Source organism: Acipenser ruthenus, chromosome 28, assembly GCF_902713425.1.
Source record: "Acipenser ruthenus chromosome 28, fAciRut3.2 maternal haplotype, whole genome shotgun sequence".
NCBI classification, from domain to species: Eukaryota; Metazoa; Chordata; class Actinopteri; order Acipenseriformes; family Acipenseridae; genus Acipenser; species Acipenser ruthenus.
In genome coordinates, this window is record NC_081216.1 from 25,278,079 (window position 1) to 25,301,176 (window position 23,098).

At 35.7% G+C, this 23,098-nt stretch overlaps 1 protein-coding gene across 1 annotated transcript in view; it reads right to left on the minus strand.

Annotated features, from left to right (window-relative positions):
• Positions 1–23,098, minus strand: part of LOC117434546 (protein kinase C-binding protein NELL1-like) — a 113,605-nt gene that overhangs the window by 69,913 nt on the left and 20,594 nt on the right. The window contains exons 5-12 of the mRNA XM_059002953.1: positions 13,153–13,249; positions 9,351–9,423; positions 7,332–7,414; positions 5,435–5,569; positions 5,026–5,128; positions 4,026–4,099; positions 1,870–1,969; positions 514–642 (exon numbers count right to left, since the gene is read on the minus strand). Coding sequence (XP_058858936.1) covers positions 514–642; positions 1,870–1,969; positions 4,026–4,099; positions 5,026–5,128; positions 5,435–5,569; positions 7,332–7,414; positions 9,351–9,423; positions 13,153–13,249 — 794 coding nt within the window. The remainder of the gene's footprint in view (positions 1–513; positions 643–1,869; positions 1,970–4,025; positions 4,100–5,025; positions 5,129–5,434; positions 5,570–7,331; positions 7,415–9,350; positions 9,424–13,152; positions 13,250–23,098) is intronic.

The window sequence follows — 23,098 nt, forward strand, 5'->3', positions numbered from 1 at the left end:
CTATCAAGACAGGCTGCCAATCCAGACCTTTCATGGTCCACAGATTTTTAAAAGGGAAATGCCAGAGGCAATACATATCTATCCATTACTTTTTTCTGTCTTTTTTTTTTAAATACAAGAAAGACCTGTAGTTTTAGCGAGGAACATTAACGACCAGTCAATTTCTTGTCTTAAATGTCTTGTCTTTTGTTCTAAATATTTGTAAATAAAATGCTTCCTGGATATTCCCGTCTTTGGTTCAGCAAAGGACAGAGCAAAATGGCCAAATAAACAGTCTGTACTTTATGTTCCATAAAACCCAGATTTGTAATGATAACAGTATCTTGTCTTGCTTTCTGGCAAGTCACCACCATCTTTCAGTACTGGACTACTAATTGAGCTATAAAGACACCACCATTGTTCCACTTTGCAATCTAGCCTTGGTGCTTTAATATAGAACAGTGAATGATCCCCTTATTGTTTCTGCAAGCTGACCCTTTCACTGCAGTGATGTTGTGGATGTCAATATCCTACCTTCACAGTATGCCAAGTCTCCGCGGGTGGAAGTGAAGCCACTCTTGCACTCACAGACAGCCTTGGTTTTCCAGTTTTTGCATAATGAGTTTTCGCCACAGTTATGTCCTTCAGCACAGAAGTCATAGCCTGCAGTAAAATTAGATACAGCTGTGTGGTTATTCTATTCATAGCATAAAGGATCGACCCACTGAGATGCATTATTTAATTTTCTTTACACAAACATAAGTAAGTGAGAGATAAGAGCTGACCAGCTTTTGAGATCCACAGTTGTATACTGTACAGAAACTGGATCTGTTCAATACTGTACAACTGTAACATACTAAGTTTAGAAATATAAGACAAACCAATACTTAGCTAACGCATTTTGGACTTCACAAAATCTTCTTAAGGCAGAAGCCATTATTGTTTTTGTTTTTTATTCATGCTGTTCTGTTCTTAAGAATATTACTTTAGGTGCTAAAAGGTGTACTTTGAACAACTTCCCCTTAAGGAAAAATAAAAGCTTCATGGGGGAAAGCAAACCAATCTTCAAAGAAACATACCATTCAATTCCAGATGATTATAAATTCTTTTAACAGTCTGTAAGCTTATCTTTTATTATTTCAGGCTAATCCAACGTTTATGTAGGTTTCATGACTTGTCAGAAATAACTATTTACTGTAGAAACGCTAGTGCATTCTAAGGAAAACAATGAGTTGAATTTGAATTGCAATTACAATGCTGATTTAAATTAACCAAACATTCCAGTAGAGACACGATTAAATCAATGCTAATTATACTCTGATCATTCTGATGAATTGTATATGTTGCATACTCAGTAATACAGGCCAACCCCCCCCCCCCCCCCCCCCTCCCCCATCCCCCATATAGTTTTATAGATTCCAGTTAGATTCGTAAGATTACATTACCAGTCACCCCTGTCACTGGGGACCATATCTTAGAATTCCGTAGGATGTGAAATATACTATCCTATACATCTGGTAAAATCAAGGTGCACTGGTTCTATGATCTCACGGAAGGAGGGTTATCCTGTTACTAAGCAGCCCATATGTTTTTCTAGTTACAGGAACAAATTGTGTAATGTGATACTTTGTAACAACTGTAAGGTGCCCTGGATAAGGGCGTCTGCTATTATTATTAAAAATAATAACAATAAATGTATATATTAAAAAAAAAAATAATATACACTACCATCAAGGAGAACCATTCAAAATAAATACCTTTACACCATACATACCTTTGATTGGAGAATTGTAATACTGTGTGAAACTCAATCTGTTCAGTACTCAGGCAGATACATCCCAAAGGCAAAGTAACCATAAATGGATTGTTGCATTCTACAAAGTAACTAACCTCTGCAAACATTGCAGCATCTGTTTTCAGGTAGAATACGTTCACTTTCTGTGCAGTTAACAGCTGGGCAGCTCTCAGTCACTTTCACCATCATCCCGTTCTGCAATAGAAAACAGATTTCATGGCTTTTATTACATTATTATTCCAAACCATGTAATCATTCATGATTTGTTACACTAGGGCCTTTATACTGTACTTTGTGAAAGAAAGCATTTACCAGAGCACATTTATGCACAGGATTAAAATGTCATAGTACATCATTGCACTAGTCTTGCAATTTTCTTGTCTCCTCCAATTGTATTTCAAAATATAGTGTGCTGGTGTATTTTTATTTGAGATAACAGACTTTTTTTATCTCTGATATCACCCCCAAAAAGGCACAGTTATTTCCTTTTGGTGTTCGTCAGAGCTCTTTGTCCTTTATACACATTTCCATTGCAGTATTTTCATAAGCAGTGTTCTATTGTTTCAAAATCACAAAGTGTGTGATGATTATAATCTTGTTGCTCAGGTTATAAAACAATAAGATGTCCCAGTAGATTGGATTTAAAGAAGTCGTGCACGTTTTAAAAGTTATCTCGCATCAAACACTCTGAAGTCTATTAAAAGCAGCCTACACAAACCAAACAACTGGAAATAGGTCACAAAATATAATTGAAACGAACAAAGACAAGATGCACAAATAAAAAAAAAGTGCCTTACAAGCACAAAATCTTTTATTGTATCTTACAATCAGCTGTGGAGCTCTGTTATAAAAACACTGAGAATGACCAAATTATCTTAGCAATTGCTAAATATAGGCTTTTTATCCTATTATGAATCAGAGCTGAGTCACATTCCATTAGAAAATAATGAACCTAATAACTAATATAACAGCACAAGATTCCTCCATTCCATTTTCGAGATCACACGGTGAGAAGTTGTCTGAAGTTTTGAAAATATTCCATTTTTAATGACCTAATTTCTCTCCATGAGGCGGGTGATCCAGACAAATAACGTTAGCATCATTTTACATTATTTTCACATTATGCTCTGATGAAGGTCTGACAACCGAAACATTAGCTCTTTTCTGTTTTATTTCTTTTAAACAATAAAGTGAGACTTTGCAAAATGCAGTGTGCGTGATTTTTCTATTACTTCTGATTTGCTTTGTGATCTCTGACACACCTACGGCTACACTTATCGGGAGTGCAGGTGTTTGATTTATTTTGATACAGATTTTTGTAGGGAATTTCTATTTGTTGACGCAAGGGGCAGAGTCACCTTTAAAATAACCCAAATGCATTTTATCTCTCTAAGACCAAGGTGCCTTAAAGTGACGTCATAGGAACAAGAAAATACAAAGTAACTCAATTGTATTTGACTCAATTGCCTACTGACCTTAAATGTATACATGTAGTTCTGCAATTAGACGCTGAACGTTTCATATTGAATGTTTATTGAATAAATGTACTGTAGAAACAGAACATCAGCTGGTGGCGACAGTAATTGGAGTTTTCTAAGTGGAAATTGTATGTGTTGCCATACAAGCCATTTCTCACTTTCAATTTTCTCTCGATAGGAAAGGTTTTAAACACTGAATTCAAGTGAGGTTGTTTTTAAATAAATAGGTTGCAACATAACAAATGACTTCAATGCTATTTTATGAACAGCAGCCTTAGTCCCTTATGACACGCTGGCTTATTTTCCACTGGAGCACAGGTATAAGGTTACAGCAAACGCCTGAGGGCTAATATAAATGCGATATTCAATAATTAAGCATCTGAGCCTTTTTTAATATTAAATTATCAAACATGAGGAGGAAACCCCAGTAAATTGATGTTCATTGCTTGCTCAAGAATTGCAGACAGGAACCGCAGAATAAATGTGAAGCCATTAAACCCAGCACTGAAAGCAATCAAAAATGCATTACATACAGTACAGACAAGAAAACAGACTGTCAAAAGTGAAGAAAATGATGAACACATCAAGACAGCTGAACAAAAACGATATGGGCCACCATGCAACTAAAGAAGACTGATTGTGTATGTCACTGAAAGATATTTACACATTGTTTATCTGCAGGGAACTAGTATAACCACACAAACATGATCATTTTGCTTAATTTAATTAAGAATACCCCAGTAGAACACACAATTCAAAAATAAAACAATTACCTTGCATTCTCTGCAACTTTTAGTTAAGGCTCGCTGTCCCTCAGACAACACTTTTCCCATGTAGATACATTTGGCTGTAGGAAAAAAAATATATATATATACATATATATATATTTATATCATGTACGTGGATCAGAAATCCAGTTTTTCTTTTTTTTTTTTTTTGAAGTTTGTTCAACAAAAGAAATAAAATGAAAACTTGAGTAGTATGGATCATTGAGAAAAACTGCGGTCTGCAGTCCTGAATCATAAGGATAAAGGTTTGTTGTTACATTCCCAGCTGGCTGGCATAAATTGATAGACAATCACTTTATTGTCACTTTATTGACAAACACAATATCCAATCTGAAGATTACAATCTTATCTCCCACATAGCAGATACTGATATAAACATTCAAATCTTGGCTGGCTTGCCCTCTTGCCATCCAACTAAACTTTTTTTTTTTTTTATAAAACAGGATTATAATTTGCATTATGCTGTAGAATCGTAGGATTGTGGAGTTTTATCATGAATATTGCTCAACCCTGGGTTGACAAATTGGAGGTACATAATTAAATTTAATGGACATGTATAAAAGAAATATCAACTATAATCTGTGTGTCTTCAAAAAATGCATGCATTATTTAGATTCAGTAAAACATTTAAACAAAGTTAAAGGTCAAAGATAGTTTGTTTCAAAATGCCATCCTAATAATGTAATCAGCTAAGACTTCAGTATTTTAAAAACCAGTGAAAGTCAAAGGAATACATACTAGTATCCAACATGTTATGCTATTTAATGTAACCTGATAATTGCATATTTGTACACATTCTGACTACACAATACTTGTTGCTAATTATCTTTGATACTTTGATCTAAATCCAACAAGCAACGATTAAAGTACTACTCCACAGACTATGTAAAATCCCTTTATGTAAGCAATGTAATATTACAAGATATGAAGTGAACTTTTCTAAAGAGCAGCTCCATACGAAAGTAATTAAGTGTATTTGACTTACGCCTACATTCTTTGCAGCATTTGCCTTCAACATGTACTGGAAGTGAGCCTGCAGAACAGTTAGCAGGAGGACAGAGGATTCTCCTGCACTCCACCACACCATTCTGCAAGGAAAACATTCAAAATACAACACTGTTAGTAATAAGGAAACACCACCTGAAAAATGAAAAAACAACTGGCATTCAAGAAGGCTCCTTGCTTTTTAAAAGACACAATGAGCAATTTACAAGTATCTTAAATTTAAAGAATCTATTCAAACAGACAGGCGTTTTGACTAGTGCCTTCAGCAGTGTTACATATTTTTGTTGATTTTTTAATTGGTGCCTCCCGTGAAGGAGTGATTCTCATACTTCTATAATTTAAATCTTTAATGACGTTTATTATTTCCATAGAAAGTATTCTAAACATACCTTGCAAGCACAGTTTCTGCAGTTTTCAGGTTCCACCCACAACTCCTTGTCTCTGAAGACTGCTCCGTTCACCTTGCAGGATTTTTCACAGTGGCAACTCTCCAGCTGGCTTAGTTTTGTTTCCGCATAATTTAACTGAAAAACAAAACACAAGGCGTCACATTTTAACGGCACCATTAAACCCTGTGCTAACTGAGCAACTGTTATTACATATTCCCTGTGAAAGGAACATAGAGGAACAAACATGACGATTCTGGCAGTGTATCTCTTCCCTACTTTTGTTTTAACAGCAACATAAATCTTAATGCTCTAACTGAGAGCATTGAAAACAATGTAGGTCTGTGTAAAGTGCTCTACAGTTTACAGTAGTGGCATTGACTTCAAACCAATGCTTTTTACTGATCACAAAAAATGTATCACTGTACACAAAGGTGAAGGCAAAGTAAACATCATATTTGTGTTTTACGAAGCTTAAGGTTACAAATCTTCAGACAAGATATAACTGGAGACGTGGTGAATAAAACTAACAGGACTGCTGTAAAATGCAGTGAAATAATATTAAGGAGAAGCTGGACTGCAATATGGTTATACTGTAGTAAGAGACGGAATGGCATTCCAATGATCTCAAACTGAAGTTCTAATTTAAAGACTGTATGGAACTGACCCACGTTTACTCCACCTTAAGTTCATACACATTTCAGATAATTAATTACTACGGAAAATACAAAGCCTTTTTGGGTTAAACATCATATGTAAAAATAATGTGATATCTTGTAACAATTGTAAGTCGTCCTGGATAAGCGCGTCTGCTAAGAAATAAATAATAATAATAATCATAGACCGAATCAGTAAGTTTGAACTGTTTTCCTAAGGTTGGATTACTGCTGGTGAACATAGGCCAATGGGGGAGGACTTGTTTTCTTTGCAGGTTAGCAAGTAGAACTGCTTGCAGTGCTTGAAAATAGGATGATACTCACAGTACCCAGTATTAGCACTTTTTCATTTCACTGCTACTTTATATTGCTGGAAATGGCTAACAAGTTTTTGTGTGGATTTATTGTATTGACTACTGAAATGTTTTTTTCATCCCAGCTCGAGGGCAGTGGACGTCATGCATGTTTGAGACCATCTAGTATTTCTGTAACTTACATTATTAAATCCCCAGCAAGGATATCAATAACAAAATGCCATAAAATAAATTATAACCTAGTATTTTGAACAGCCACAGCATGTAAAACAATGTATCAAACACTATACATTTCCTAATAAAATATTTTGCTTTTCAAAGCTGATCCCCCACCCTCTATGTTTTTTTAATGTATTCATTCTTGCTACTTAGGACACTTTTCCCTGCAAGGGCAGAACAGCAGTGAGCATGAGACAGTATCATTGACTCCTGCTGGGACTCTTCTCTCCATCAAGAATTAATAATGCATCATTCACAACGTATGCTGTCTGACACTTCCAGTATATTAGTGGCAACTGTACAAGCATTCAGTCATTTTCAATAAATGCAACAAAACTTTATGAAAACACCCCTAGTTTGAAGCCAAGTATGTAGAAAACTACAAAATATTGTAACAACAATATAATAATAAACCTAAATAAAATGGTATTTTAAACTGTTTTATGTATTTAAAAAAATAAGTAGACATCTATCAATTTACTATACAACACATTTATAAGGAGCTTCCATGTAGTGCTCCCTGCAGAGCATACAAGAAAAGAGTCCACAATACAGTAATCGCTGTCTCCTATTGTGCCAGCTCCACACTGATTTACTGTTTCATAGCACCCTGTGCTTTATATGGCAATAATGGGTCTCTACCGCTTTACTGAGAGACTCCTCATTCAAGAGAACCTGTGGAAGAGAAAAGGTTAACCCAGGTGTACTCACCTTTATAGTCATCTTAGCCAAAGTCTCCTGCAGATCCATGATGCCTTGCACAAGACTCAAGAAATCACTGCATGTTGGACAGGCTCCATAAGAGAAAAAAAATACAAACTAAAAACATGTGAAGCATCTGTAGGGTTTTTGATGTTGAGAAAACAAAATTATATATAATTTAAACAAATGATCAGAACTACAGGTGTTCAGCAGCATGGTTATTACATTTCTCAACAATAAAAAGAACAGCAGAATTATCCCCCTGTGATATCCCTTCTTTGTGTTTATGCTTTAACTTGTATGAAAAAAAACAATAAAAGAAAAGCCATGGAAATAGAATTATAACTGTATTTTCAAGTATGTCTTCATGGTATGTTAAAAGAATTGCATACAGCTGTGACATGACATCAATGTGAACAGTGAAAACCAACATCCTGATTTAATCACAAATGCATTATTTTCATCTCTCATTTCGACAGATTTAAAGTGATTTAAAACCCATCGCCATAGAACAGTGTGCAACCACCTTTTTTTCCCCAGAGGGTATATGTGAAGACTGTAATGTTTTCTTTGAAGATTTTACATAGCTAACGATTTGTAAAAAGCCTAAAATTAATATACTGACAACCTTACTACAGCTGCATAATCCTTTTTTATACATAATGTGTTATATTAGAGGTGCAGAAACCTTTATTTAGATATAAATTAAAGACTTTTAATGTTCTGGCAAACACTCAATTATGTTCATCGACGGTTCTGCAAGATTAGGCAGTGAAAAACTGTAATCAGTTTACAGGGACCAACATCTGTTGAGGAAAGAGCTTGGGTAATCATCAAGTAGAGTTAACTGGCATTTGGGGATGTGTGGCATTGATAGCTGATTGTAATAAACTGAAGGCCTCTGTTTAATCGCTCATCAGCTTGCAGAGTATACTATATGTTGTATGTAGTAATACACACATTAATTCTTATTCTGTATGTAAAGTTTACAGAACCGCACATGAAAGGTGCATATCACTTCACTGTACAGTGCACATGTTTTTACTGCTGAAAAGTATTTGCTCTTGCACTGAGCATGACTAATGATATGTTTATTCAAATGTAATAGTTTTAAGAAGAGATTTGCTGGGGCTCCCGAGTGGCGCATCCAGTAAAGGCGCTCCGCGCAGGATGTGCCCTATAGTCTGGAGATCGCAGGTTCGAATCCAGGCTATGTCACAGCCGATCGTGACCGGGAGTTCCTAGGGGGTGGCGCACAATTGCTCGAGCGCCGCCCGGGTAGGGAGGGCTTAGGTCGGCAGGGGAATCCACGGCTCACCGCGCATCATCGACCCCTGTGGCCGATAGGGCGCCTGTGGTTCTGCAGTGGAGCCGCCAGATCTGTGTTGTCCTCCGGCACTATAGGTCTGGTGGCATTGCTGTGGATCTGCAGTGCGAAAAATGACGGCTTGGCAGGAGCACGTTTCGGAAGACGCGTGTTCCAGCCGCCGTTTCCGGAGTCGGCTGGGGGGTTGCGAGCAGTGAGCCGAGGATACAGATAATAATTGGGCATACTAAATTGGGGAGAAAACCGGGGTTAAAAAAATAATAATTGACGACGACTAAATTTAAAAAAAAAAAAAAAAAAAGAAGAGATTTGCTGAAATAAAACAAAGTGAAAGAGGGAGCTGGTTTTTGTTATTTCACCCACCTATGTTCATGGAACTTATTAACCCTTGACATTCAGTATTCTATGTATGGCACCACAGGGAGTTTCCATAAAACAGAATGAAGTGAACTGCTCCTTTTCAAGCTCGGCACAATTGCAGAAATGGTTAGCTTTATACTCAATGTTTAAGCTTTCTAAAAAGCACTGGGGTTAACTAGCAGTTCCAAAGTGAATCAAAAGCATCTAGATTTAAAAAACTGAAAGCTCTCATGTTACTGCTAAATGTCTTAAATACAGATTTCGTAATCTAAAGTTGGAAATCCTCAAAATAATAAACGTTGTCTAAACTTACAGCAGGTTAATTTTGGCATTGTACTTACTGCGATTAAGGTTTGGGCACTGTGTAATATATCCATTTGGCGCAAAAATCATTTTGACATCTTGAATAATTCCCTGAAAAAAATACAAATACGTCAAAGGGCTTCATCTTGTATTGTTCGGGAAAATAAATACCATGCCGCACGCATTGTCATATTACAATGAATACAATTGCTTATTTAAGCAATATTGTCAACATATATCAATACACTGGTCATCAAAAACAGAACAAAAAAGACACTGGCAGCCATTCAAGGTGTGAAACTCTCTTCTGTAAGCCATAAACATTCATTCTAAAAACAAGCAGCTTTTCTGCATTTCAATAGCTGGCGATAGACGAGAAACATCACTGCATGTGTATCAGTCACAATTTACAGCATGTTAAATCACCATTACACTTCCTGTTGTTAGACATATGATTATGTCACTTAAATGATTTGTAACTAACATTAGCCTAACGTTCTTACACATGGTATTGCTTTGCATGAAGTAATACATTTAAAGAATGTACATTTCTATGCAAACTGTTTTGTAACAATTAACATGTAAACCATCTGTAGAATCAAGGGGGGCGCAGGAAACGACAGACGGGTATCGCAATTGTATGATTTTACTTTCAATGGCATCTGAACCCACAGGCGTGAGAATTGCAGAATACAGTACACACAGTATGCATAAGGGCCCAGTCAATGTTGTCCTTAGTCCAGTGTTATAAATTCAAAAGATTCTTAGACTGCTGCAAGAGCTAGCTTGGTATGCTGGATGAGGAAAAGAAAACGAATACCAGTGAATGTATGTATAACTTTAAAATGTAACTATCAATTAATAACAATACCCTGTATGTGTAATGTATTATTTATATGAACCAGCTAATTAGCTGCACAGTACTACACAGCCATTTTTTTTCAACAAGGGTTCATGCTGTAATGTGATTTTCATATAATTTTATTATTTTTCTTGTACTGGCTTGTTAATAATGAATTACTAGAAAGCAAACATGCTCCACTCCCTAAAGTACACATATCCAAGATCCAAGGTTTATTTTTCAGTTTGACTGAAATTATTCTCCGTCAGACTTAAACCACTTTGGGGATTTATTTAGTAAATTAATCTTTTTTATGTTTTCGGAAACTGAAACTAAATATATGATTGAGATATATATATATTTTAATTCAGTTCATATGATGATCCAGATTAAAAACACTCCTGGGTAGCACTGCTCTCATTTTTATGGGTGTCTTAGCAATACTGGTAGTGCCGCGGTGCAGCAATGAATAGATTCCTTGAGTAACCGGGTAGGTTCATTATTTCTCATTGGGAAAAAGAATATTAGGTGAACCTCTACTGAGTATTTCAATGAGTCTCGCCCACTTTCCACCCTCAATAGAGTTTCGCCTGACACGTAAAGCACCGTCATCAGGTTGTACTGGTGTTAGATCACATGTGAAAGGCAGGACAGCTGTGAAGAAAGTAGTTTTGGAAGTATTTAGTGTTGTTGGATGACAATATAAAAAAGCATGTTGTTTCATATGAATGAAAAGCAATTAACCGGTTACAAACTGTTTAGTGCTTAATTGAAATCGTTTAGATTTTTTTTTTTTTCTTTGCAGGTTCACTGCACATAACTGTAAAAACTACAGAATAAAGAAAACTCTGTAGCTTGGGTAGATTTATGACAAGATAGTTTGCATGTAATGCTCAGGAACAATTTTCAATTAATAATTTTTCATTTGAGCAAAATCATTAGCATGGGAGATCTGGAGGAGAGGCATGGGAAGCTGGAGAGATGTGTTCTGGTGCAGCATGGCAATGTGCCAGATCACATAGCCAAGGTTAAGAGGGCTGAAGACGTACCCCACCCACTACCCTATGGTCTAGACAATGCCTCGAGCGCATGGAATTTAAATTCTCAAATGGACTGGAGTCCATGAGATCAAAACAACAAAGGAGCACTGAAATGTTGCATTTATTGGCTGATAAGCAGTTATAAACTGCTGGGAATAGACCAGTCTCCAGCTAACTAAACACAGAATTATTGTATACAGTAAAACAATATAGATTATACCTAAGTTAAATTACAATGCAGGCACAGTTTTATTTATAGCAATAATCCCCTCAAAAGTGGACCTACCCAGACCTTCCCAACACCATGAGCAGTCCTTGACTTTTTCGATTGATATTAACCAGCAGAACATGTGTTATCTACTGGGAAGGGACCTTGTCAAGGATTACCGTTAAGTATTACATCCAGCTGGAGGGGATACATTTTAGTGCCTTTCAAAAAAAAAAAAACACCCACTGGGAATGTGCACAAACAATGAATTGGTCTGTACCAGAATGTAATGATATCAGGGCTGTTTGAGCGTCTTTATATTTAATTGCTAACTTCACTTGCTTTTTTTAAGTGTCTGAGTGCATCACATATGATGATGAATTTACAAAAAAAAAGACTACTAAGCAGCAAACTAGCAAATCAGGAGACAGAAGTGGGCTCACAACATGGCAGGAAGCCAATAACAAAATACGCAGCATGCAGCAAGTTTCTTGTCAGGTTGTGTGCTGCTACTGCTGTTGGTTTTGTTTATGGAAAATGACAGGGGGTTGCATTCTGAATGAATTGTGCATCTATTAGATATGTTAACACTGTGTTACAGGCATTCCATGTTCATAAAGAAGCCAACAATATTCCCAAACAGGCTTTAAAGGGTAAATAACTTCACAGGCCACCTTAACTGATTTCATCTTCTTATAATACTGTATTTGCAATCTGTAGTGCTTCTGAGCTCTGCTGCTCCTAGACTGCACCGTATAATTTGTTTCACTTCCTGGCTTTGAGTGTGATTGGATCATCTTTCTAGTTCCCTAGCTGCCTGCATGTTTGCATCTTCTTCCTGATTCCATGTAAATCATGTGACTTTCAACTTGGCAGACCCCACCTTCTCTATACTTTACTACAGAGTAAGAGGGGCTAGCAGAGTTTAAAAACCATAAAATCAAAACTAAAGGTGCCCAATGCCATAGGCATGTTTTTCACTTATCAATTCAAAAGAAAAACATTTGTTACAAGTGTCCATATTGGCTCAAAATAATAGATAAAAACTGATTGTGTAACTGTTTAAATTGGACACAGAATGAACATAATTAGTACAATAATTGGTGTTCTTTGTGGCAAAGCATGCTGACATTATTAAGACACAAAGACGAATACAATTCCGTACTATAAGTAAGTGAGTCGTCTTCAGATTTTAGAATACAGATAGCAAAATTAATCTTTAAAATTTTTTTAAGCATATTAAAATATTGTGGCACAGCAAGCCTTTTTTTCTGACTCAAGGTTCATCTCTCCTACGAAAACAATTCTAAAAGAAAATGTTATTATATATATATATATTTTTAAAAGGAGCTCTTAATTCAGAGTAATTAATCATTATCTTAAGTTATTTTTACCGTCTGCTCTATAACCAGCTTCAAGCCTGTGGGTAGTTATTAGTTTTAATTTTGAAAGTTGTTTTCTAGAAATGGAACTAATCAACCCATCTGCTTAACGGCCCTTGACTCCTTGTTTTATACATTTATTAAGCTTGCATGTGCAAACTGTCAGAATGATAACTTAGCATAATGTAGCCAAACTAGAAATTACTTTACAAGAATGTCCAAAAAGTTACAAGATGCTCATCAATGTGTTCTACTGTATTACGAATCTCATTTCCTCTGCTTAAAAAGCACAATAGCATATTCATTGTCACTTCGATACATTATAATGTAATTGTAGCCTGGCTTATCTAAGCCACTGCAGATACTCACCTTAAATAGGCCATGTTTTCTGTTGTGCTGGCCAAGCCACAGAGTGCTCCCTGGCATAAAATCAGTTTGTGGAGGGTCTATAACACGCTCATAAATTCTGTAAATGAAAAAAAAAAAAATTACAGTTAAAGGTCTCCCAAGGGTATGAATAATCCAAGGAACTACTTTGCCGATATGAAACGAACAATCTTTGAAAAGGGTCTTAAAATAGACAGGCACTAAAAAGCCCTACTTTATTATCTGTAATAAGTTTCTAGTGAATCAGTGATGAGACTGGCAAGATCAAGCATGAGAATTTATTTTCAATTTTGTTTTTCTGTTCAAGTGTACCATTTTAGTTATCTAAACAATCTACTGTAGATACTGCCACCTTCAAATGTGTTAACCCAATATGGTGTAATATCTTTAATGTCATTTTATTGTATGATGTTAATAATCTGGTCAAAAAAAAAAAAAACACGCCACTGGCGAAACCACCTAAAGGATTAATAAATAGTGTTAAAACAAAACCCCTGGTATCTCTGTCCCAGAGCAACCCTTTACTTAACCTGACGCTTAAACAAGCACAGTTCAAGCAACTGTTCTGTATATTGAAGCAGGGAGTGTAAGGGTACACAGAGAGCAACATAGGTCTCAGGATATGAGCTCACTATACTTATTATGGTATATTATCCTTTATTACAATGGTTATATGGGGGGGCATGTCAAACTTTCTAGGGGTGGGGGGGCGCGTGAGTGTTATAACAATATAGTAATTTAGTAATAATTTTAAAAAAAATACAAATTCGGAAATTGCTAAGGTAAGGGCATGATTCACACCCCAGCTCAATTACAATACGATGTATCATGTAAAGAAGGTGTCACTGTTCATTGATACACAATGAACCGTTACACCCCTAATTTTAACTTGTTTGTTATTTGGATCATGCCCTTTTTTCTCGCACGTTCGTGTCAGATTACCAGTTTATGGCATAACTTTGAAAAGCTTGAAATACTGAACACTTGGAAATGAAAGATGTTTGTGCATTGGCCAAGAAGAGATGAAAAAGAAGAACAATGCGGATGTCAATACCTTGTATTGGACATACACTACAAGTTTAAAACACAAGCTTTTAGGGGCGCATGGGTCTCTTTTATCAAGGTTAGAAATAGGGTAGAAATTGAAACTGAAAGGTTAACTAGTTTTACAAATTCACATTTAAGGTACTGCAGATAGCATATATTTATTACATACCTTTTTTACTGTTCATTTGTACAGATTTTAGTTAGCTCAGCATTATAAGAATTGCCTCATTCTGGTGTATTAAATATATCCTCTATATTCCTTTCAGATTGGCCAAGATGGCAACAGTCTGTGCATAACTTAGCATTAGTGTTCTCCAGATCTGTGATACAAAAGGGACCTCTCCCTGCACCGCAGACTTGGATTTACATACTAATCCTCAACACTGTGTCTCTTTACTCTGGCCTCTGTGATTTGAGACCACGGAATCACATGCCAATTAGAGCTGATCATTTTGTAATGGACATTGGTGCACTGAGAAATGGGGTGAGACTATCGGAGCTCATGTTGCAAATTGCCACAGACTGAAATGTTTTTTTTTCTTTCTTTTTTTGGTTAATTCAGTCTGGGCAGAGAAAACCATGTTGATGACACAGGACACATACAAATTAGGGTTGCTTTTTGTTTGTTTTTTTTCTGCTGGCTTTGTTCATTAGGAATGTCAAGGGTATAGGCATCGTTTTAAGATCAGTTTCAAGAATGGAAGACAGATGAACAGCTATTAACCTTAATAAAACAACTACATATGTCTAATATATTACCGTAACAATGCTTCTAGGTGCTTCTAGGTTTTCCAATACTTCTTTCACTGCCACTCTCATTTCAACAAAAAATATTTGCCTGCCTGTGCCATTTGGACAGAACCAAATTAGAGTTTTGTATTACTGTAGCAATATCTACCTCAGACTCGCATGGAGAATCCAGTTTCCTTGTGGTCAGTTTTTAGATTTCACTTACATTGAATCCTGACTTTGTCCTTCACAATTGCGTGCTAAATAACACACTTTTCCTCTCCCATTGCTCTTGTTTTTGTTAACGGCATATTATACCTAATTTATGACTTGCCACAACACAAAATCAATTTTTTTTTATTTTATTTTTTTTTAGCAAAAAGTTTTGCCTCCTCTATTAAATAGGTGGATTTCGCCGCTAAACTAAAAGACTTGAGACTTCAAATGGTAAAAAGGTGACTGTTGTGTGCGGCTGTGAATGTAGATAAGAGCAGGTCACTGATTATATACAGTATATATATATATATATATATATATATATATATATATATATATATACACACACACACACACACACACACACTGAGATATATACAGTATCACATTTTTAAAACATATAAGTGAAGTAAGGTATCAATGTAAACATCACTATTGGTTTTTAAGAAACCAAATCAACCAATTATGGCCCATTCTACGTTAAATGTTACAGCAACATTAAGGACTTTGGAAATCACTCCTTATGAGTTTTTAAAAATTTAAATCAAGAAAATTGTCCTTTAGGAAGCTTTTGTCTACATAACTTTAAACATATGTGTTACACCCAGTCCTCAGCCTACATTACAATGCGGGAGAGTGTGCTCCAAACTGAACCCACATAACGTGGAATAGGCCTTATACACTTTTCCACGATGAAACTCTTTAAAGTGACAGCACCACGTTCTCTGAGGAATACGTGCTCCAGCTCTTATCAGTTCTGATCGGACACTGTTTTTACTAAAGATCTTGGTATGTGAGAAAGAAAATCTACATGGTCTAGAGCAGAGGTTCTCAACCTGTCGTCCATGAACAATTTTAAGGAGGTCCATGAAAATATTACTGAAATGCAACTGCATCTACCACATTCCCAAACCATTAATCTACAACTCAACAAATAACACAGTATATCAACAAACACAACCTGTGCCTCCTAATAACATCCTTTACAGTACCTATGAATTATTCTCATTGCTAATATGTTACTATATGCTTCCACTTGCATTGAAATGACATTTTGCACAGAAAGAAAAATGTGTTGGTGTTTTAGAAATGTACTATTTCTCAAGTATCAATGCACCAAAACTGTTGTAGCAGCATAAATGCACATATCTTTGGTCCGAAGTTGTTGGAGGTCTGGGAACAAATCCTGAATTTCCTTTGTAAAACATTGGGAGCCACTGGTAGAGGTAAAGTTGGTAAAAACTTTTGAAAATATTCCTGCATGGATTCTCAACATCTTTTCACTTCATACTGACACTTCCAACCCTGTTATTTCTTGTTTCTTATCTCCCAGTGTGATTCATCCTCATTTTTCAGCATGTGATTTTGTTAGGTTTTTTTTTTTTTTTCAGCAGACAGTGTTAATTATTTTGGCTTTCCTAAAGTCTTCTTAATGAAGTATGCAATGAAACAGCAGAAATTGAATCCGCTGGATTTAAAAATGATTAACAGAGAATCAATAACATGAATGCAGAAATACTTCAGTTAAGAAATATGTTTGCGTAATTTATTAAAATTGCTTAGTTTAAGCCAGGGTGAAAGCAAAATTAATTTGTTTTCTCTGGTGAAGTTATTAACTCACTTCCCTTTTTAAAAACAAAAAAGTACAGTATGTGTATATACTCACTCATTTTATTTTAATTTAATACTACTATGCATTTATTTTCTTAATTATTAAGAATGTTTATCAAGATTACCAAATCCACCAGTACCAACATGACCTAGATTCACATACATACTCTCAACAACTTGTGCTAATGAAAGCCCATGCCAAGATTCATCACAAAGGGATGGGCAGTTCTAAAAGCACAGTAAAAAAGGTTTTCCAGATGGAAAATGATCAGGGATCACAGGACACTTTCACAAAATACCCTCTGAACTACGGCAATACACATACTGAGACATATACAGTATCACATTAAAACATATAAGTGATTATTATTATTATTATTATTATTATTATTATTATTATTATTATTATTGTTTTTTAAGAAACATCACCAAATCAACCAATTATGGCCCATTCCACGTTACATATTACAGCAACATTAAGGACTCCAGAAATCACTCCTTATGAGTGCTGGGTCTTATGTGATTAATTAACAAAATCACAGCAAATATTACAAATTTTTCAGCTGGCAAGCTAGTTCATTGTTCGCAAGCTTTGAGTTTCCTTGAGACTGTCCTCTTTTTCCTAACATGCTAAACTACTAGAGTAGCAGAGTGCCCAGCCATCGAGACACAGGGGAATGTGCCCGTGGGGATGGTGGCACAAGCCTGAAGTTACATGCAGATCACGAAGGGAAGTAGGACATTTTCTGCTCCACCGAGTGCCCAATAATTCGGGCAGGATCCTCTTCAGTAGCATCGGAACAATTGCCACTGTCGCTTATTTTTAGAAAGCTGCTGAACTTGGTGTATATTTTCAGTTCTGAATATGCACATAAGGCATTGATGTCAAGACTAGAATCATTAGCTGGTGAGAGACTGATGAAATACTGTTATTTGTTTAATTTAAACAGTGTTAAATTCGTTCTTTCAAGATGCCAAGCAAATGTATGAAAACAAAAAAGCATATCTCTGATACTGCGTGTCAAACAAACCAATAACCGGGTCTGATGAGAAGATGCTGAGCACTGACCTGTATCCCTGTGTGATAGCCATTATCGGAGCAAAATCAATGAGGGAAAGAGTTTCAATTTAGCATACCGCTATATTGACATTTCAACCTCCTTCATTAGGCTGCATAATATAGAAGATAATGACCGTTAAAAAGATTGGTGGTGTATAACTAGCATAAAGAGGTGGTGTGACATGTTTTTTGAGTGAATCTTTAACTTGTCCACAAACAAGAGCAACAGCAGAATCTACTCTATTCACTTTCTGTATGTATTTTAAAAATGTGAATTGCAGGGGAAGTAGAATATATATTCTCGTTGGCTACAAAACAAGCAGACAGAAAAAGAACTGTACACATTTTTTATGATATAAAGAGAATTAGGTTGAAGCCATTTTTGGATGAATGACCTTTCTGGTTCAAAAACAAGAATATACAGTTATCAGCTTTTACAAAGTAACAAATAAATAGATGCTATTGTACTTCTGGATAACTTTAAAAACAGATCCATTATTTGTTGAAAAAGGAACGTTGGATTAAGTGTCAGCTATAAAATGTTCCCTCTGGATATTTTGTATTTACTTCTGCATAATTAACTTCCTCCATTATCCATCACCCTGATCTTTCTAATTACCATTTATATGCCTAAAAAGATTAAACGTCATCTGTACAATGCATTCTGTTCCGTGTTCATTTTACCTATTTTAATACTGATATATATATATATATATATATATACACACAAAAGGCAGTTTAATCCCATCAGAGTCTATAGTGGGACCCCCATCTTCACCCCTAAATAAATGTGTTTCTAGCAAAAAGCTTTTCATAATCATACAGTAGCCCCTTGCTAAACCGGATATGTTTGTCCAACATTAGGACGTGTTGGGTTTAAGAAAATTAACAATACAATCGCACACACATACATTTATAGTGCTCAATGTATTCTAAATGTATAAATCATTGCGCTGAAATAACACCAAAGTGTTTTGGGGCAGCTACATGAAATAACACTAAAGTGTTTTGGGGCGGCTACACATTACATTATGTAAAAATCGAAATCTGTACAGTACACTTATACAGTATACAGTATACAGTACAGTAGTATAAATCAACAAACTTTCTTTTTACTTTAGCCTGTAGGCTACTAGTATAGTAACACAAAATAAATCATGCTGCTGCATTATACACATTGGTGTACAATGAGAATAAAAGATTATTTTAAATTTAAACTGAATTATTTTAGCTTGGCAACCTAGACAGTTAACACAAAATAGACCATGACAGGACCAACAATAAATGTTTCATTATACCACTAATTCCTATTATCATTAGTAGCCTATAAGCCAAATGTATACTGTCCGTTTTTATTTAAGTTAGTCAGTGGTGCAGTGCTAAATTGTGCAGAATTACAAACCACCAGCACATTAATAGAATAGGTGTGTTTACTATTCCTATAGAGATCCTCAGAATGAGCTGGAGGGGTTAGCGGCACATGTGTGCAGTCTATTGCTCCCAACACGTTAGGGAAACTAGAAATGTCATAGAAATCTGTTTTCAAGGCTTGTAAGTACACCCTGCTTTTAGGGAAAAATAGTTATTTGTCTGATCGTCTCAAAAATGCAAAAACCTACCCCATTGTCTTTAAACAACCTCCATTCCTCTGAATTCTGATGTAATCATTTAGTCACCCACTCTCTCTACAAAGTGGCCCACTCAATCTGCTTTATTTATTTTCTATCTCCCCTTAATAGCCTGTGCAGAATTCTGATGTTTCATTATCTGGCTTTTACCAAGTCCCTTCTTACCCTATGTCCTTAGCCTTGTTACACTATTTAGAAAATATATGATATTTAACAAGCCATTGTACACTCATAATGACACAGGATAACCAAGGCTTTCTTGTTTGTTTTTCCTTATTTCCTAGGGCCACAGATACATTTAATTGCAAAGGAAACCCAATTAAACTTTTAGTAGTAATGCAGTTCAAAGAGACACTGTTTCTTTTAGATACAGAATAGTTAACTTGTATAGTATGTCTTCTTGTGTGGTTCCTCTCTGAAAGCTAGAATATCATTGCTTTAAAACACATCACATTCAATTTGCATAGTTTTGCCCTTCAACATACCTTGCAACACAAAATTCTTATATTACAGTGCAGGGTATATCAAGAGAAGCCAAATGGGTAAATGCTAATTAATAAATGTTATTCAGCTTAGTGGAAATAATACATACAGTACAGTCAAATGTAATCAAATTCCATTGAGTTTTTTTTTTTTTTTTAAATAAGAATATGAAATTTAAATGAAAAATAAATCCATACTCACATCTATCTATAAGGTTTTATTAACACAGTGGAAATACTAAACCCCTTATGTATGCCTTGTCATCATGGTATATGAACGCAAATACATGTGCACCTCTCTATGCGGCAAATTATATCTGGGCTTGGCTCAAATTGTTCTGAGCTTTAGGGAACTCCACCGATAGCTGGATTGGTTGACCTCACACGTCTCTCTCGGTGATAATGAATCAGTCAGGATCTCTCTCTGGACACAGGTATTTCTTTCACACAGTTTTCACTCTGCCTTAATAGGGCAGATAGGGAACACAAGGAACGGACAGAGAGAGTGTTCACCTAACTTCCAAATTAGCTAAGCCTAAGCTAAGAAAATCACAAAGTTGAGTGGGAAGCCACTTCCTATACGGACACCCAGGGTGTTCATACTGCAGATCACATGGAGTTTAAAGCACTGTCTAATACAGCTCAGTGTGTAAGCAAATATATATATATATATATATATATATATATATATATATATATATATATATATATTTTTTTTTTTTTTTTACTGCATTACAACTTTTGGACTAGCTCCTTATTGTCGAGGTATACTTGCTTAACAAGTAGAAAAGTGAATACCGAATGAAGGCTATTGTGTGTCAAAACAGTCTTCATATTTACACATTGGGAGGTAGTGTGAATCACAGGTCTAGTACCCAGGTCTCAGCAGGTATTTCTCTTCTGCACATATCCAGCTAGATATACATGTGTCTGTTACCTAATTATTATTTGATCGACATTTAAAACATCTGAAATATAGTAAATGTCAACAATATTATACCTTCATTACAGACATTTATTAGCTAATTGTTTTTAGAAGGGACTGCCTTCTCTCTTCAACTTTCATCCCTTGAGAAATGCAGCTTTCACGCAATCTGTTTTCCTCCAAATGCTTTCACAGGTTTTTATAACAGGAAAAGCCCTTTTCTCCTTGGACAATGTTTTTAATGAAGTACCAGAATTTCTCTAATTTATTTAGTCTTATCGTTAATGTGATGTTTAGACAGCTAAATGTTCACAGCATTTCAGTTTCAATCAAAGGCCTTTAGGATACAGTTAGGAATGGGTTTTTGTTCAAGTAAGCCCAACTAGGTACGGCAGTAGACCTGTCACTTTGCATGAAAGATTGTGCATTTCTGGGAATGAATTACCCTGAACCACTTTCAGAGTGTGCTCACAGAATCTAATACTGTATTACTCTTGCTCTTATTGTATTACTTGTATTGTAACGCTTGAAATGTTTTTGCTTACGATTGTAAGTCGCCCTGGATAAGGGCGTCTGCTAAGAAATAAATAATAATAATAATAATAATAATAATAATAATACACTGGGTAAGTAAGAACTAAAAACAAATTGCTATAGCCTCTTATTATTAACAACTGTCTGACAGTGTTTGCAACACCCTCTACAATATATTTATAAATGTATTATTCACAATGAATACTTACATTAATAATCTGTAGTTTATTCATAACTGGCTTACCATGCACGCAAAAGAGTGTATGATACATACCCCTGTAATATTGAGAGCTGTTTATATATAAACTTTACTGCTGATGTACAATGTACTTTCCAAAATAGGTGGTGCTGAAAATCAAAAGGGATATTGTTAACTGCAACTTTCCAACTATGGTTGGCAGATTTCATTAAATGAAACATCTCTGCACAGATGCCAGAATACAGCCGATACAGATCTATCAATTCAATCTACAGGTCACTGAACCTGATGCAATGACCTGCAAAAAAAAAAAAAAAAAAAAAAAAAGGCATTCTGAAAAGACTACTTGAATAGGAAGTCACAAGCTGGAATATTGTTGTGATGGCGTGGACGTGGATTTTGCAGGAACCTGTGGGGATATAATGTGACACTTTTCTCAACAGATTAACTTCAACTGCTCAATATTTGAAGGCTGTCTTCAATCCATTAATACTTGATTGGATTCAGACCTGGCCGTAGAGCGGGCTAGGGAACAGAAACCCTGATCTTTGACGCCAGTGTTAAAACAATGAATATATTGCATGCTACTCAAGGGAATAGCACTGAGGGTGCCAATGCTTGTGGGCATCACTTCATAGTGTGTGTCTGTGCATGTATTTGTGTAAAATGCCAAGTAGGGTTAAGAGCATAGGATTGCAATGCATTAACAAGCAATGAGAATGTATTGATGTTTTTTCTCAATGATGTACTGTATTACACGTCAAAATAAATGATCCACTTGTTTAACAATTCCATTCATGCTCTGAGTTTCACGTAGACTTTTTTCAGATTTTCAAAACATATTTACCACAGCTTTGAGGTTTTAATGGTGCGACAGTAAATGTATTTATAGGATAATGGCCGAGGCAAACAAGCAAACCACAGACAGCATTCTTCACCTTGCATTTGAAAAAGTTTCCTGTCACATGCCGTACCCAGAGTGACTAAAGCCATTACCGGCATCTTCATTGCTCCTCATTCAATAATTCAAGTTTTTAAGCCGGACCAGCGCATCATTACACAGGCTTTATTCTTTACATGCAAGCCAAATGTGAGGGTGGATAAAGACCTGCTTTTAAAGCAATGTGTGAGTTTGCAATTCAGAATGCACTCTGTCTAGATGTAGAGCACAGTCCTGCATACTTCACATGCTGGGATTCAAGTGAATAATTAATTAGTAATTGAATCCCAGCACGTGAACTAATTTGTGCAACCCCGTGCTCACATACTATTACATACTTTAAATGCACATGAAGTGTTTGTGCAATCCCCTTGCCTAAATACAACTATATATTTTAAATAACTCGTGCTACACAGACTCATTTATATCCCGTGCAGCAATATCAATACACCAACATTAATACTCCACACGCAACACAGAACACATAAATACGCACAGGGGCGAGAACTGGCCACACTGAGTATGGGTATATTAAAAGAATTGCAACAAGAAGAACT